The sequence below is a fragment of the Cydia fagiglandana genome, chromosome 6 (assembly GCF_963556715.1).
Source record: "Cydia fagiglandana chromosome 6, ilCydFagi1.1, whole genome shotgun sequence".
NCBI lineage: Eukaryota > Metazoa > Arthropoda > Insecta > Lepidoptera > Tortricidae > Cydia > Cydia fagiglandana.
Genome location: NC_085937.1, coordinates 11,772,205 through 11,790,060, shown reverse-complemented (window position 1 = coordinate 11,790,060; position 17,856 = coordinate 11,772,205). Strand labels below are relative to the sequence as shown.

At 38.8% G+C, this 17,856-nt stretch overlaps 2 protein-coding genes across 2 annotated transcripts in view; both read left to right on the top strand.

Annotated features, from left to right (window-relative positions):
* Positions 1-739: 739 nt before the first annotated feature.
* LOC134665222 (uncharacterized) lies at positions 740-3,295 on the top strand. The gene is made up of 2 exons (XM_063522100.1): positions 740-2,474; positions 3,104-3,295. The coding sequence occupies exons 1-2, from the start codon at positions 808-810 to the stop codon at positions 3,210-3,212; spliced, it is 1,776 nt and encodes a 591-aa protein (XP_063378170.1). The 5' UTR covers positions 740-807; the 3' UTR covers positions 3,213-3,295.
* Positions 3,296-4,878: 1,583 nt separating this feature from the next.
* Positions 4,879-17,856, top strand: part of LOC134665249 (MICAL-like protein 1) — a 38,500-nt gene continuing 25,522 nt past the window's right edge. Inside the window, exons 1-11 of the mRNA XM_063522135.1 lie at positions 4,879-5,249; positions 5,325-5,509; positions 5,852-5,916; positions 6,587-6,929; positions 7,874-8,550; positions 9,266-9,393; positions 10,001-10,078; positions 11,301-11,487; positions 12,418-12,553; positions 14,223-14,399; positions 15,792-15,906. Of these exons, the coding sequence (XP_063378205.1) occupies positions 5,098-5,249; positions 5,325-5,509; positions 5,852-5,916; positions 6,587-6,929; positions 7,874-8,550; positions 9,266-9,393; positions 10,001-10,078; positions 11,301-11,487; positions 12,418-12,553; positions 14,223-14,399; positions 15,792-15,906 (2,243 nt within the window). The 5' untranslated portion in view covers positions 4,879-5,097. The remainder of the gene's footprint in view (positions 5,250-5,324; positions 5,510-5,851; positions 5,917-6,586; positions 6,930-7,873; positions 8,551-9,265; positions 9,394-10,000; positions 10,079-11,300; positions 11,488-12,417; positions 12,554-14,222; positions 14,400-15,791; positions 15,907-17,856) is intronic.

The window sequence follows — 17,856 nt, the reverse complement described above, 5'->3', positions numbered from 1 at the left end:
CGTAAGCACATAACTTTTTATTTTTTATGAATTTGTAGATCATAATCATACAATTGTAATAGTTAACGAGACTTGACAATTGACATAAGGACCATCAATATTTTCCTAATCTTCGAGCCACTTAATTAGCATTCCTCTACCCTCTACCTAGGGGTCATCCATTAATTACATCACACGTTTAGGGGGAGGGAGGGTCAAGAAAATGTGACATATTGTGACATGGGGGAGGGGGGAGACACAAACTTTGTGACGTCACTTTAACTTCATCAGTAACCGAAAATTTATTTAAATTATTTTATTCGCTGTACATTTAAATAACAAGTTTTTAAAACGATAATCGTTTTTATTCGTTTAATTTTCCTTCCTAAGCAGTTTTGGGTTATAAAATTACTAATATTTATATCATCAAAAATATTTTGATAAAATATTAATGATACTTAGGTACTTACTTAATTCGATTTGGCGATTTCGTAAAAAAAAAGTGACGTCACACTAGGGGGGAGGGGTTTGCCAAATGTGACCAAGTGTGACAAGGAGGGGGGGAGGGGTCAAAAAACCTAGAAATTCGTGTGACGTAATTAATGGATGACCCCCTACCAATCTCCTTATGTATTTACAGTCAGCAATACTATTCGCTTAGCACATTTGCATACAAACTTCTATGCAGGGGGGGTCACTTTGTCCCAGCTGTACCTACCACTGATTATCAGGGAAGATATTTTATCTTAGATTCCCCTCTTATCTCAGACGTCATGTCTGATCAGATAATGTAATTAAAAGTCAATCAGGTTTATTTTCCTGACCAGTATGTTCTTAGCTACTCACCAATACATGTCATATAGCCAAAGTTATAAAATAAATATGTTTTTATATTTCCTCTTTGCGCTTGTGGCAACGAGCGCAGCACGACCGCCTCATTTCGAAGAAAGCTCAGATCTTTCGATAGCTAATGCAAACGCGAGAACTCCTGCTCCACTAAACGTGATAACGGTGCCAACGAATTGCCCTGCTGGTCAAGAATATATCAATGGAGCATGCCGTGATGTTTGGAGAGCAGAAAATATAGGCCGTCCCGTGACCCCATCTCCATTGAACGTGATAACCGTGCCACCAAATTGCCCTGATGGTCAGGAATATATCGATGGTGAATGCCGTGATGTTTGGAGAACAGATATTGGCAGAACCCCTGCTCCACTGAACGTTATAACGGTGCCAACGAATTGTCCTGCTGGTCAGGAATACATCAATGGAGAATGCCGTGATGTTTGGAGAGCAGACAATATTGGCGGAACCCCTGCTCCACTGAACGTTATAACGGTGCCAACGAATTGTCCTGCTGGTCAAGAATATATCAATGGAGCATGCCGTGATGTTTGGAGAGCAGACAATATTGGCCGAACCCCGTCTCCTTTGAACGTGATAACCGTGCCACCAAATTGCCCTGATGGTCAGGAATATATCGATGGAGAATGCCGTGATGTTTGGAGAGCAGACAATATTGACAGAACCCCTGCTCCACTGAACGTTATAACGGTGCCAACGAATTGTCCTGCTGGTCAGGAATACATCAATGGAGAATGCCGTGATGTTTGGAGAGCAGACAATATTGGCAGAACCCCTGCTCCACTGAACGTTATAACGGTGCCAACGAATTGTCCTGCTGGTCAAGAATATATCAATGAAGCATGCCGTAATGTTTGGAGAGCAGACAATACTGGCCGAACCCCATCTCCTTTGAACGTGATAACCGTGCCACCAAATTGCCCTGATGGTCAGGAATATATCGATGGAGAATGCCGTGATGTTTGGAGAGCAGACAATATTGACAGAACCCCTGCTCCACTGAACGTTATAACGGTGCCAACGAATTGTCCTGCTGGTCAAGAATACATCAATGGAGAATGCCGTGATGTTTGGAGAGCAGACAATATTGGCAGAACCCCTGCTCCACTGAACGTTATAACGGTCCCAACAAATTGTCCTGCTGGTCAAGAATACATCAATGGCGCATGCCGTGATGTTTGGAGAGCAGGCAATATTGGCAGAACCCCTGCTCCACTGAATGTTATAACGGTGCCAACGAATTGTCCTGCTGGTCAAGAATATATCAATGGAGCATGCCGTGATGTTTGGAGAGCAGACAATATTGGCAGAACCCCTGCTCCACTGAACGTTATAACGGTGCCAACGAATTGTCCTGCTGGTCAAGAATATATCAATGGAGCATGCCGTGATGTTTGGAGAGCAGACAATATTGGCCGAACCCCGTCACCACTGAACGTGATAACAGTGCCACCAAATTGCCCTGATGGTCAGGAATATATCGATGGAGAATGCCGTGATGTTTGGAGAACAGACAATATTGGCAGAACCCCTGCTCCACTGAACGTTATAACGGTGCCAACGAATTGTCCTGCTGGTCAGGAATATATCAATGGAGAATGCCGTGATGTTTGGATCAAAATTAATTCGAAGTGAGTACCTACAATTTCAAAAATCCCGTTTTCTGTCATGTTTGAGTGTAGAATTGTACATATAAGTTCATTGGATATGGCATTTAAATTAACACTGAAACTTAGGTAGGAACCACAAAGTTATTGACCGATTGATTGACATCGACTTCCCTGTAAGACTTTCATTTTGTTGTGTAATAGATACCTATAACAGCACATACATAACATAATTATGATGCATCATTCTTTCAGCAGGTCTAATGCACCACACTCGTTGCATACAGCTAGGTATATTAGTGAGTCATGCGTAGTCTAACATAAAGACTTCGACTAAATTTTATTGTCATACCTATATTTTATTAAACATACCTATTGCCGATATATTATCGACATCAACATACAAAGTAATCTATGATTTTCCATTGATATTTAAATATTCTTATCATTATCAGCTACATGGAACAATATTAATATCAGTATTACATACCTTGCTGTTTAGCTGTACGATCTATGTTAAGAAAGTAAGTATATCATGATGTTAAGCGAGGCATTATATGAGTCATGTTGACTGCGACACAATATTCGTACCTACACCCTATAGCTATAGCTTGTTTGCCGTTACGTTAATAATAGTTTTCTTATCCTTTTAGACTTTCACTTTTAGAGGAGTCAGCCCCTGAAGTTGAAGATCAGCCAATTCAAGAAATGGTGGAACTAGTCGATTATTCATCGAGAAATGTTATATATAAGTGTGCCTAACCAATGCCCGGCGGGATATGCACCAGACGCGCTAGGAGTTTGTAGAGAGATTTGGGTGCTCTAAGTTAGGTATAATTGATGTAAAACTTAGCGATTCAGTGACTCTGTTGTTAAAATGTAAAGCAGATTAAATAATTATGTACCTCTACCTAACCCAAATTCTAATAAATAATCCTGCAAAAATGACTTTATACGTTATTATTGGTAATATTCGGTTATTTAGGTCCAGTTTAGAATATATTTTACCTTTTCGGTTTTGGATATTACAAAAATTGGCGCGATCGTGGACGGAATATTTAGACCCTTTATCCTATGGGAATAGAACTGATGACAAAGTAAAGCACGTAGCTCACTGGTTCACCTAATTACTCTTCTTCTACCTTGTGTCTCCTCTTACTGGTATTCGGAATAGGTGACATGAGTGTCATGAGTATAGGCTCTTCATGGCAAAGCGAACTTATATCTAGTGTAAGGGAATACCGAATCGAAGTAAAATTTCTTATTTACTATTAGTTAGTTACTTACGAGTACAATTCAAATCCACCAAAAAAATATTAATATCCAACCTATTTTCCCTGACGTCCTCTATCATTACAAAAGCACGGCCAATTTAAAAATTTAATTAAATGACAATAAAGTGGCATGTAATGTAATGACTCGCAACTCGGCAATTTTAAGTGCTCATGCTAACCAATACAGCATCAACACAAAGACTTAATTCAAATTAAAATGTTTTTGATTTTACTTCTCGCAATTGCGGGGATCACAGCACTTCCTCTTGGAGACAATGAAGAGAAATCTCCTGTTCCTGATTTAACATCTAACGCGACCGCTCCTGTCTGCAAGCCTGAAGAATGCAGTGAAGTTCGAGTTCGAAGGGCAGTGAAGGCCATAACGCCACCATCTCGTTCTTGCCCTTGTCGCGGTTAAGGATCCATGGGTTTATATTTAAAAAAATAAAAGAATGATTGCATCACGGCTACAGTTATTTATGTTATTATATCACCAGTGGCAGTGTCTCCGTGTGTGTCGAAAGCCAAATACCTAAGATGCGGCTCGACTACGAATATTCAACGCAGCCACTGATGACTGATTTCCTTCCCGCTTAAAATACTATTTTTTAAGTAAGTAAACATAAACTTATTACGCAAATCCGACTAAATTTTTCTGGGACTGAAGTCCCGGAAATTGGCATTACCTAGTACCACCTAGTACTCATAAATATACTCCGTCATGTAATTTTCGTCAGTAGAAAAGAGTGGTAAATTAAAAAAATGTAGGCGTGTAGGTTTATCGTCCCATTCAAAATTTGAATTTCGCGCCTTTTTCTACTGACAAGCTTGTTTGACCGGCTATACAAATAACTGAAACACACCCAACTTGTCAGTAGAAAAGGCTTGAAATTCTAATTTTCTATGGGAAGTCTGCCCGTGTACATGTTGCCGCCTTTTCCTACTGACAAGGTCACTGTATAATGATGTTGTAAATGAAGTAAAAATTAATAACGCATCCGGTTCCTAGTAAGTGTTACTCTCACATGTGTAACTAGCCTAAATTTCGTTTCTGCTGCGCTATTGGAAAATTAATACACATTGGACCGTCATAATTCAGCTGTCAAATAAAATAACTTTGACATGTCAGAACTGTCAGTTACCGAGTTGCACTCTACTTGTACTTGCACTAAATGCCAACCCAACAATCACTTTTGTTCAACTAAAGATTATTCAAACGGGCTCACAAATTATATCATTAAAGCTAAAATCTTATTGTGTGACATAATCTTCATCGTAACATTAATTGAAGATGCACGGAGACTTATATGAGTCATCGTGTAGATGACCGTTGTGGCTTACTTTCTATATATTCGTAACTAAAATACTCAAAAATGTCTGAGGTAAAAGGGACGAAGGCCTTGGAATTATGGTGTAAACGCTTAATTAAGGATTGTCCTAATGTGCAGATTGATAATATGACTACATCATGGAGAAATGGCATCGCTTTCTGTGCATTAGTTCATCACTTCAGGCCTGACTTAATGTAAGTTATGTTACATTATTTTTACATTTATTGTTTACTGAATACATAATACTAATTGAAGGTGCGTTTTTACAGAGACATATCAAGTTTAAAACCGGAAAACATTTATGAAAACAACCAGCAGGCATTTAGTATTGCAGAGAAACATCTGGGGATTCCCGCGCTGTTGGATCCTGAGGATATGGTGGAAAACGAAGTGCCAGACAGATTGTCTATTCTCACTTATTTGTCGCAGTTTTATCAGCGTCTTGGCCACACAGGTAAATTATTTATGGAACATTTGTGTTGCAGGCTTGCAGGTGCAGGTGTAAAACTGATAACAAATGTTAATACAAATAAATGTCTCTTGTGTTTTTAAATTGACTGATGTTAAGTTTATGGTGTGTAATTGTTAATTTACATTGGTGTACTTTATTTGCATTAAACATGTTTTGACCTGATTCTAAAATGTGGGTGTATGTAATGCTCTTATTTTCTTAACTATTGAGAACAGGAAGGATACATCCCTGTTATCGTCCATGTCACATGTATTATAAATATCTATGCTAGGTACATGAATCATATCTCTGCAAAACAAACATTAATGCTTATTATATTTTCAGTAAACACTAAAGCGTCCGAAAATGAATCGAAGACCCCAGAGCCTCCGTCAACCTCTACAGCAGCGGTGGGTACATTTTACAAATTAACACCCTCACATTATATTTTTTCTTGGTCTTGTTTGCCACAACTTGTATATTCTTTTGGATCTATGACATTTATACTTACTTAATCTGTGAGCGCAGTGGTCCAAAATTAGATTTATGTCTACATCTAAATTATTTCCCTGATTAATGATAACCTCTGGCATTACACAAAGGCCAAAATTGTTCTATTTCTCAACTTATTAATTAGATTAGTTGGGATTATGTTAAATGTAATCTTTAGTTTGTGCTAATTTAAGACAGTTTATGGTGTGAAAACAATATTATAGCCAGCACAATTACATTTTATAATTGCACTTCCATTGCACATAGATTAGATTGGTTGTATATCCTACTTATTTATGACCATACATTTGGTGAAAGCAACAAAATGTATGCAAATGTATTTTTTAGTTTCTATATTGGTGTCTATCTATCATTTTTCTGTGTTGTGTTTGTTACAACAATATAATGTGATGTTTTTCTCTAGTTCAAGTAGTAGTGTGTCATCAATAAATTTAAAAATTAGTCAAGCTAAATAAGCAAATTCATTCCCTATGCATTAATATGATTTGGGCCCTATTCAAATATGTGACGACACACTACTAATTTCTTGCAATCTATAATCTATTCTTTATTTATTTTCACTTATAGGCACCATTCAAATTTGGAAAGACAGGTCTAGACAAGTGTGCTGCATGCGGCCTGCCTGTTTACCTCGCACAGCGTCTCATGGTCTCACACAAGCTCTATCATAGGAGATGTTTCCGTTGCTCCAAGTGCTCGGGTCACTTGAACCCCAAGAATTTCCAAATTATAGAAGGATCTGAATTTTTTTGTGATAGTTGCAAAAATGAAAAGACAATGCCCGCATTTCTTAATAATAATGATCAAATAGGAATGTTAGCATTTCATGAAGACTTGTCTAAACCTAATGAGCTCGCCAGTGAGGAGCCTATTGTCCCAAAACATAAGACAAGGCCTCAGTCAATCTTAGGTGAGTATCTCTACAAAACTTTCCTTAACTACATCTTCTCTATTCCTTCAGAAATGGCTTTGTTGTATGTCAAGTCTATGTTATTTATGTTGATTATTAAATTAACTTTAATTGCAAGCATAGTTAACAATACTTTTCAATTTTGAAAGTAAGTAGATAGCTATTTTAGATTTTGGTATTGAAATGCACCTGTAACATTTTGCTCTTTGGATTAGATTAATTTGATGCACTTTTTAATCAAATCTGTAACTGAGATCAATACATATACCTTAGTGGTATTTTGTTAATTTTGAACATAGTTTGCTCAACATCATAACCAAACTATATTTAAATTAATTGAGTTACTATTTCCTGTAAGAGTACCTACAGTCAGCTAAACTGCTTAGCTTAGCAACCCTGCGTACAATACAAATATGTATCTAATAGTTTTCCTGACTGTCCAATGGATATCAATTGATCTCATCTTCGATTTAATATTTTTACTTGCACTGAAATAGTACATAACGATACAAGTGCGAAAAGTCGGAAATTCGCAACGAGTGGCGATAAATTGAAACACGACCGAAGGGAGTTTAAATCGACACGAGTTGCGAATTACCTTTTCGCACGTGTATTGTACAACGTTTTACAGTACATATGGCCCTTTAATTTTTTGACAGAGGCACGTATTGTCCTCAATCCCGCCCTAGGGCGATAAAGTAGCACAATATCTACTGTAAAAACATGTATTAGTGGTATCAAACAATTTTATTTTATTTTATTTTATTTTATTTAAGATTTTAGGCTTTTAAGAAGCCTGTGTCCCAAAACTTAGTGTAGATGTTTCATAAATATAACTGTGGCTTTCCCATATTAACTTGATGATGGTATTTTACATTACACTTATTACCTAATTGACCATTATTAACGATTAGTATAATAAGACTCATTTGCTTTTATTACAGAGAAAATAAGCATGTTCGAAAAGCAATCAGATAAAGAAGTTAGTCTAGAAGACAAGTTAGTGAATATGTCTTTATCTGACAACTTAGATAGTAAACTTACAGACAGTACGCCTAGTGTTTTAAACACAAGCAAGTTACAATCTCAGATAGAAGACAATATGGAGTCAGTAGTTGACAACTCCGGTGCTAAAGAAAATACCGAATTATTTAAACAAAACCCTGAAAAAGTTTACAAGAGCAATATAAATCAATTTAATTTCTTACAAACACAACTCGCTGAAGATACTAATGGTGACAATCAGTATACTATTGGCGATACTGAGATCCAACATGAAAAATTTAACGATTCGAAAGACGATAACGAAATCAGTGATTCTGGCTTTAAGGAAAAATTTGACTCCATTGAAAGTGTGCGTAAAGACGAGTATAATATCACTGATGATATTAGAATAGCGAAAACCCATTTTAACTCGCCACCTGAAGCTGAATATTCTCCAACAGAAACAAATGAATCTAGTATTATTGAGCCTCAAATATCGATTAGTGTACCCCCACGGAAGAAAAAAAACCTAACGCCGAGTGGAAAAACGACAGTTAAAAAAGCGGAAAATGAGAAAAAAGTCGACACCAAACTTTATCCTGACCATTTAAACCCGTTTTCGGACGATGAAGAAGAGGTATGTAACACAATATGAGTCACTATGATTCTATTGATCAATTCAGATGGTGCGTTTGATTCGCATACTTAAGTGCCTGGACAGAATTTTAACAAATGCCGAACTACGCACCAGTTGTGGTTAAATTTAATCAATAATCGAGCTAGATAAAAAATAATGCTTGGAAATCTATGTAAAATCTAAGCTTTTTAAAGGATAGTAGTTACATATTATGTCACGAATATTAAAGTCTTAATTATTTTACAAACTATAAAACAAGGTAGCGGTTTACTAAAAATTCAATTCCAAATTTACTTAATATTCATCCTTTTTTCTGAATTAAATGCCAGTCACGTAAAGGTAAAGACGGATAAGGAGGCCTTAAGAATACTAAAGTGACTATGTTCCCACTACTTTAGCGGTTTTTTTTTTGTAAGTATATGTCGGCGGCCGATCGTAAGATCAGGCATATCGTGAAATTCCTAGGCATATCGTGAAACGTGAAAATCTTTGACTCGTTCCCTGAGTCGACGGGGCCCCGCGTCTCCTATTTCTGGGCAGTTTGCCCTACGGGCATCTGAAGCAACCTAACGAACCTATCTTACCTATATATTGGTTTAATGTGACTATCCTCAAAACAATACACAGGAACATTACGATCTGCCTGATCTTACGATCGGCCGCCGACATAATATACATTCTTACTACAAACTTATATCGTATGCTAAACTTTTAGGAGGAACCCAGTAAAGAGACATCAAAGCCAGTGAGCACCAATCCTTTTGGCAGCAGCGACGAGGAGGACGACGATGTGCCGCCGATCCATCCTCCGAGGCTGCCCACTGAACAAACCTCTACTCCCACGTATGTATCATAATTGACAATTTGTGAATCTTATTGCTATGCGATAAGGTCTATTAGTGGTCAAAGTTTTCTGCTGTTAAGCCATGTATTCATGGTAAAATTTTGTTGAACCGTTGACCAAATCCATCATCCGAGACTGCCCACTGAATGAAACCTCTAGAAATTCCCACGTATGTATGATAATTGACGATTTATGGACCTTATTGCTTTTAGATAAGGTTTATCACTTAACAAAGTGTATTGCTGTTAAGTTTCGCATTCATAATAAATACGTCGTGCAACACAAGACATGACGAGCAAAGAAAGTTGCTGAAAACAACAAAAAATAGGTACCTACCTAGTTACGCATTGCCATGCGCATTTTGTTAGCAACTCGGCAACAAAAATTCAACTCTGCAATACATTACCAAAGCAGAAAACTATCGACGTATTTGGTAGCAACCCTAGCAACAACGTTTGTTTTATGGACAAAGATGCCCAAACGACACAGCTCTTTTATACCAGAGTCATCAGTCAGTAACATTTCTTTAAAAAGGCATAAGTGTAAGCACACAATATAAACAAAAACAAAAAAACTAGTTAATAAATAAAATGTTGTTTATTACAGGAAACGCCTGATAGCCGCCAACCCCTTTTGGTCTGACGGTGAGGAACCCTCGTCCGATGATGAACCTCACAATGGAAGGTAGATTTATCTCACAAAATTATTATTGTAGCGAAAAGTAGTGCAAACTATTGTACGAGTATATTGTTTTGGCGTTGCAGTGTGTCAATTGGATTTTCACAACAGCATTTGATAATCTATTTAACCGCATAATGTACGGCGCCGTACAAAGCCATCTTTATTATATAATAATATTTCTATGTCTTCTCCATATCTCGGGACCATAGGGTCCCGGACCTTTGGGAGGAGTGCGTGGCGGATACTATCCCCGAGCGCACAATACGATACATCCGGAGGTGGTCCCCGCCAACTGGATAGACTATTAGTGCAGTATTACGACTGCGATGGGAACAAGGACATAGGTTATTGTTTTGTATGCTGGATGGACTGGATAATGGGCTGTGGGAGAAGACTAGAGGACACCTGCCGTGACAATCAGTCTCCGAATTGTGAAATAATGACTCATTGAGTGCCCAACAATGGCCGCTCGCACAGTGTGACAATAGGGCAACACTTTTTGCATTAGGAGTACATCGCAGTGCAGTTATATGGCACCACAGACAAAACATCCTCCAAACTGAGTGAGCATAGTCGCGCTACCCCCTCTGCCACGCATACGGTAATTTTACTCCATGTTCGAGTCGAAAGTGTCTTTGTGTGACGTCCGTGTCTTTGAACGGACCAATCACGGCACGGGACTTCGCTCACCTCGTCCTGCGTACCCCCGTATTTTTGGCATCATCGGTTGCATGAAATAATTGCTCTAAACTCGGTATAGAGGATTTAGAAAAATATGTTACCTATAGATAGTATTCACACTTCCGTCACAACCGAACGCGGCGTCAGTGTGATAACAGCTTAGTAAATGTTACCCATTAATGGGGCAATAAACGCTTTAAAAGTGATTTTCATACTGAAACTTGTCTCATATGTTATGATTGTTATGAATGAATTGCAAAAAAGATTCACGTAACTAAGCGCAGTTAAGAAGCTGTGATTAGTCTTAACTTGTGTTACGAAAATTAACTATGTATATTGTATTGTATTTCTTGTACTTAATTCGTACACATATAAGTCTCTGGCATACGCTAACACACTTTCATGCATCTAACTTTGTAACTTAAATAGAAATGGCTGTGGTAACACAATGGAATCAATTAACTTTAAATTACAGGTGCTTAACTATGTACAATTTTTTTGCAATTCAGTCTTATATGTTCTAAAAAAATGTATTATATTTCAGTACAAACATGTACAAGTCGTCATTGACTACAAGCACGCCGAACCTGCCGAGCGGGCGCCGGAAGAAGGTGAAGGCGCCGCCGCCGCCGCCAGTTCTCAAGGTCACCGAGGTCCCCGCCACGTCCATGGACGATGTCGCGAGCATATCCTCGCTCAGCTCTTACACGTCCACCGTACATTCTGACCAAGTAAGGCATTTGTTAGGGTTCCGTACCCAAAGGGTAAAACGGGACCCTATTACTAAGACTTCGCTGTCCGTCCGTCCGTCCGTCCGTCCGTCTGTCACCAGGCTGTATCTCACGAACCGTGATAGCTAGACAGTTGAAATTTTCACAGATGATGTATTTCTGTTGCCGCTATAACAACAAATACTAAAAACAGAATAAAATAAAGATTTAAATGGGGCTCCCATACAACAAACGTTATTTTTGACCAAAGTTAAGCAACGTCGGGAGTGGTCAGTACTTGGATGGGTGACCGTTTTTTTTTTGCTTTTTTTTTTGTTTTTTTTTTGCATTATGGTACGGAACCCTTCATGCGCGAGTCCGACTCGCACTTGCCCGGTTTTTTTTTATTTTAAGGTAATAAGTGACTGCAGTTAAGAGACGTAGATACCTAAGGTCTTTTGGCAATGTATCACATACGTGTAATTACAACTCATTGAAGAAGGTGAAAGCGCCGCCATTTCTCAATGTCACCGAGGTTCCCGCCACGTCCATGGTTGATGTCGCGAGCATAATATGCTAACGATATTATCGTCACTCAGCTCCTAAACGTCCACCGTACATTCTGACCAAGTGAGTTCTGAATACGGCAAAAAGACTTAAGAGCTCCTTCGTATTACGTTTGCAAATGACCAGTTAGAAGATGCGTCTTTTCGATAATTAGCTTCAACTAGATTGATTTTATATGTGACCAGCGGGTTCAATTTTCATCGACTGTCACTATGTCCGTCACTTTCACACTTACATACTTGTTAGAACGTGACAGGCAGAGGCATGGTAACAAGCGATAAAAATGCTGCCGTACTACCGTCGTAAGTACCAATTTTATTTGCTTATAATTTCGTCTCATTTATTGGGTACCCAAATTCGACTACCTGGAATATCTTGTTGCAGAAATCATATGGCATGTCGACTCCAAGGCTAAAAAAGAAGCGTATGGCGCCAACACCTCCCGACAGCATGTCCATGTCTGGCTGTGGTTCTATGGAGAAAGGCGTCGACCACTCCGACATAAGGAACAACTCTGATGGTAAGTATCAGCATTATCGGCTCCGTCCGGCTCGGCATTGCTCCGACCGAGCAATTATTAGGGTTGGTACAACTTGACGTCCCTTTGAGTGCACCACCACAGATAAGATCATTTTTTTAATAAGATAATTACCTACTTGAATTTTTGAAACCCTAATTAGTCGAAAAGGATAGTGCCATACATTAGAAAGGGACAGCATGATTCGTCCTTAAACCGCTGTCAAACTTGGGTTTTGTAGAAAGTTTCCTTTCTGTACGGTAATACTATTACATATTCTGTGATTATACCTAATTGTTTTGTCCTTCCATATTTTCAAAGATTGATTTTAAGTGATAAATGGATAATTAATCATTATATAATCTGCAATGAAGATTAAAGAAGAATACTTTCGTTAATTATCAATTTACTAGAATTATGATATTATTATCGTTTTCAACATCTCTATTTCTTCTATAAAATTTAAATCTTAGTTAATTAACAACATCCGCTTTGGAAAATTGGAATCTTACGTACAGTTTTTTTATGTTTTTAAGTTTAACTTTGTAGATGTAGATTATAATTTGCTCGTTCTTGGGGACGTGGTTTCTCAGTTTTTAATACAGAATCAATTTAATTCTGCACGGGTGGAGCTGCATCAATATGGATCATAAATCATAATGCAGATAGTAATATACAGTATGTGTCTGACCATGGGGCTTTAATTCCAGTGCTTGATTTTACTCGCTAAACTGAGCTACTTTTATTATGGGACCAACCCTAAAATCGGGGAATTTTTTTTGGCATTTCCATAGAAAACGTCAACATCTGATCAGCTAAAATGTATGAAAAAAGTAAAAACTTTTTTCGTGATTTCGGGGTGGTGCCATAATAAAAGTAGCTCAGTTTAGCGAGTAGAATCAATCCCTAGATTTAAAGCCCCATGGTCAGTAACACCCTGTATATAGAGACATGCTATTTAGTATTTAATGCTATCAAACCTGTATTACGCGAATTTCAGCTAAAACTTAAAATGGGCATTAGGCACTTATTAAAATATGGTTGCTTCTATTCTTGAGTCAATTGATTATTATTACTAGTAACCACTTAAAATATGCGCTCTGTTAAGGTAAATCCCCTCGAACAGGAAAAGGAATCTCTATAGTTCGTTTTTTTTTAGAATTAGAAAAAAGGTAAACAATCTTGGTGTGTCTATTAATTGAAAAACACGTTTTAAAAATAAGTCACGGCAAATATGTAACAATTATGATTCTAATACGATCATTTATATTCTTCTGCTTTCATAAGTCATAGTTTTTCATTTTTAAAAAGCGTTTTTCAATTAAAAGACATGTCAAGATCGCTTACCTTCTTACAAGTTCTTTCTAAAGCTAAAAAAAACGAACTATAAGCTTATAAGTGCATGTCGATATAGGTACATATTCACAATAGCTGTTACTAAGATGTACCCAATGTATGTACCTACGTGTCTCGCTGAACAATGCAGGTGTATGTGAAGTCCCCAACCCGCTTTGAGCTAGTGTGGGGACTGGACACTACAGCCCAATCCATCTCGTCCATGAGTGGAAGCCCTTGCCCAGTTAGGCCACATTCAATCCCATGGACATGTTATAAATAAATACTGGAATAATAGGTATAGAGATTACTTATGTTACTATTATTTGTTTCACAGGCGGACGTCGTCTGAAAGGCCCAGCGCCCGGCCTTCCGCTGCCCGAGCGGCGCGAAGTGAAAATGCAGATGTCCCCCGAAGAGCTGCAGGTGCAACTCGACATGCTGGAGACACAGCAGCTGGGGCTGGAGCGGCAGGGCGTGCTCATCGAGCAGATGATCCGGGACAAATGCGAAGGTTGGTTCAGTAGTGGTGCGAGGTGAAGATACAGATGTCTGGAGAGATGCAGATGCAACTCGACATGCTGGAGACACAGCAGCTGGGCCTGGAGCGGCAGGGCGTGCTCATCGAGCAGATGATCCGGGACAAATGCGAAGGTTGGTTCAGTAGTGGTGCGAGGTGAAGATACAGATGTCTGGAGAGATGCAGATGCAACTCGACATGCTGGAGACACAGCAGCTGGGCCTGGAGCGGCAGGGCGTGCTCATCGAGCAGATGATCCGGGACAAATGCGAAGGTTGGTAATGTAGTACTGGTGGCTACCGCCGCGCCAAGTCATTATGTAGATTTTGTTTACACACTATGCACAGAGGGAAAATACATTCTACGTACCAAATCACTTAGAGGACCTACATATTTATCATTATGAAAAGGTTGAAAAAAATCTGTGATATACGTAATCTTGCTTTACATAATTAGATTAGTGACGAACTAAGTAATAATGAGATTATGTTATTAGGTTTTTATAGTAAATACATTATAAATGCAAATGTAATTAATTTAATGAGGTGGAAAGTTATACTTATTATAATTAGCACATGGTAATTAATTATTGCTGATCTAATAATTGATACTTGAGTGTATTGATTGTTTTTACCGGATCCCTTTGACATAATTATTGAAAGTCGTAATGTAATGATTGTCAGATTATCGTTAGTCATAATTTTGAAACCGTTAACTTTTCAGGATTTTCGTAACGTTATCCTATAGATAGGTTAGGTTGGGTTTGTTTAATGGCAATCCTGAAAAGTTGCTAAATAAAAGACTCCACAGTCAAACTAAATGTAGTTTTGTGGAGCATTGTATGTAATAATAAAGTTGTAACTTCTAGTATAATAAATAACTAAAATAAATAATAATAAATATGACTAACGCAAATGTGGACAAACAATACATTATGACTTAAAACTTTATGGGCAACAATAGAGAGTTAGAGACCCTTGTTTTTACACGTGTTAACTACGCGGCAGTTTTTAGGGTTCCGTACCCAAAGGGTAAAACGGGACCCTATTACTAAGACTTCGCTGTCCGTCCGTCCGTCTGTCACCAGGCTGTATCTCACGAACCGTGATAGCGAGACAGTTGAAATTTTCACAGATTATGTATTTCTGTTGACGCTATAACAACAAATACTAAAAACAGAATAAAATAAAAATTTAAGTGGGGCTCCGATACAACAAACGTGATTTTTGACTGAAGTTAAGCAACGCCGGGCGGGGTCAGTACTTGGATGGGTGACCGTTTTTTTTTGCCTTTTTTTTTGCATTATGGTACGGAACCCTTCGTGCGCGAGTCCGACTCGCACTTGCCCGGTTTTTTGTTTATTTATCGAATGATGTCCGTCCACAGGAGAGGATGCAGTACCAGCGCCGCAGGAGGAGGTGGAGGATCTCGTCATTCAGCTCTGCGAGCTGGTCAACGAGAAGAACGATCTGTTCAGGAAACAGACGGAGCTCATGTACATGTGAGTGATTTAACATTCATCATCATCGTCATCATCTCAGCCCTAAGACGTCCACTGCTGAACATAGGCCTCCCCCTTGGACCTCCATTCGTACCGGTTGGAAGCGACCCGCATCCAGCGTCTTCCGGCGACCTTAACAAGGTCGTCCGTCCATCGAGTGGGTGGACGTCCTACGCTGCGCTTGCTAGTCCGTGGTCTCCACTCGAGCACTAACACACTTTAACCCTTTGACCGCCGTTGGCATGTATACAAGACAACGATAGAACGATACACTGGCGCCGCTGTCGTGTATACAAGACACAAATACAACCGCTCGGTAAATGTGAAAAAACATCAATTGTAGTATATTTTTACACTCGTGTTAATGTTTTAGGTCTTTGATTTTTAAAATAATTGCATTTAAAGCAGATAAATAAATCCATTCTTTTATAATAAGGCAATCAAAAAAATTGCTCCAGTTTTCAACGTTTTTCATGTTCCTCGTCGCCGTTGTCTTGTATACAAGACAGCTAGGGATGGGAATGTTAATTCGATATGAGAATATTAGAGATGCAACGGATAGTTGTTTGGCCGGATACTGGAAATTCGGCCTGACCATCGGCCGAATATCCGGTATCCGGCCGCCGAATATCGGCCAGCAGAGCTGCACCTACATTTCGGTTTTTCAGGTGCGCATTCTGCAGTTTTGACGTGTTTCTAAGTGAACGTTCGCGCGGACACATTTCTAGGTTCGAAATGAGAGCGCGTGCAAGTCAGTTGAATCTCTAAATTGTTTTAAAATAATAAACAAGTACGATTATGACCGTGACTGTTTCTTAAATCCAATTTGTTTACTCCAAAATCAAGCAATGGTACTATCCGGTATTCGGCCGGATAGCAGGGCACTATCCGGTATCCGGCCGGGTATTAAAATACTGGCCAAATAGGGAGGATACCGGATAGTAACCGAATATCCGGTGCATCTCTAGAGAATATTCAAAATAAATATCAAGTGGCCAATCTGGTTTTATTTAAGCATTTGAACACCTGTTAAATGCCAATTGGTGATAACTAGTAACTAGAATACGTTAAACGAGAGAGAGACAGGCATAACTATAGCTGGAGTTCAGGGAACTTGTTCAGCTGTCCATAGTAGAGTCAGACAAGTAAATCTGTCCTTGTGGTCTATTTGCAGAAAAAATGATTCCTTTTGAGATGATAGTGTAGTGGGGAGTGATACCTTGCAGTGACCGCTTCGCACAAGAATGGTACCTACAGGCGGACGCTCGGACTAGTCAGTGTCGCCTAACTATGAGAATGTTATGTATTTGAAATTGACGAAAAATTATTATGGTAGGGAGGGTGTAATACGGGAACTGACAAGCTCTTCTAAGGAACATGTCGAATGTGAAACATGCATTCCCGAACATTTCTGATACCCACCCTTTTCCAATATTATTGTTCTTCACTCATTGACAATTCAACCCACGTGTCATTTTCCCCAATGCAGTTCCGGTACATTTATATTATCGACACACGATGCGCGGCTCTAACCATACGCTTATAAAGTTTACGTACCGACAAGCGCTTACGCCGTTGACCTAGAGACTATTATTACTTAATCCGCGCGGAAACGGTCCTTGTCGGTCTGCACTGCGGGCAGTCCATGCGCGCCGTTGTCATGTATACAAGACTTCTCGTAGAGCCTAGTGCGGTGATATTACGTCATGAATCGATATTGTTTAGTGGTTGTTTTTAATGATAAAGACCTTTATTTTTAACATTGTCGTGTGTAAAAAATATGTTAATTTTTGGCATTCTCGAAATAAATTAAAGTTGGTTAAGAACAAAGCCAAATTGAGAAGATTTTTACCATAGTAGTGTGTTTGTACCGGTTTTGGACCAGAACTTTTCCGCCAGAGGGCGCCAGTATGTATGCGCAAGGTAGTGACAATTTAGTTCACCCTACTC

Excerpts from the sequence above, each read along its gene's own strand:
- LOC134665222 (XM_063522100.1), top strand. The coding sequence starts at position 808 with ATGTTCTTAGCTACTCACCAATACATGTCATATAGCCAAAGTTATAAA. Across the intron at positions 2,475-3,103 it reads TGGATCAAAATTAATTCGAA|ACTTTCACTTTTAGAGGAGT; the intron begins GTGAGTACCTAC and ends TTATCCTTTTAG.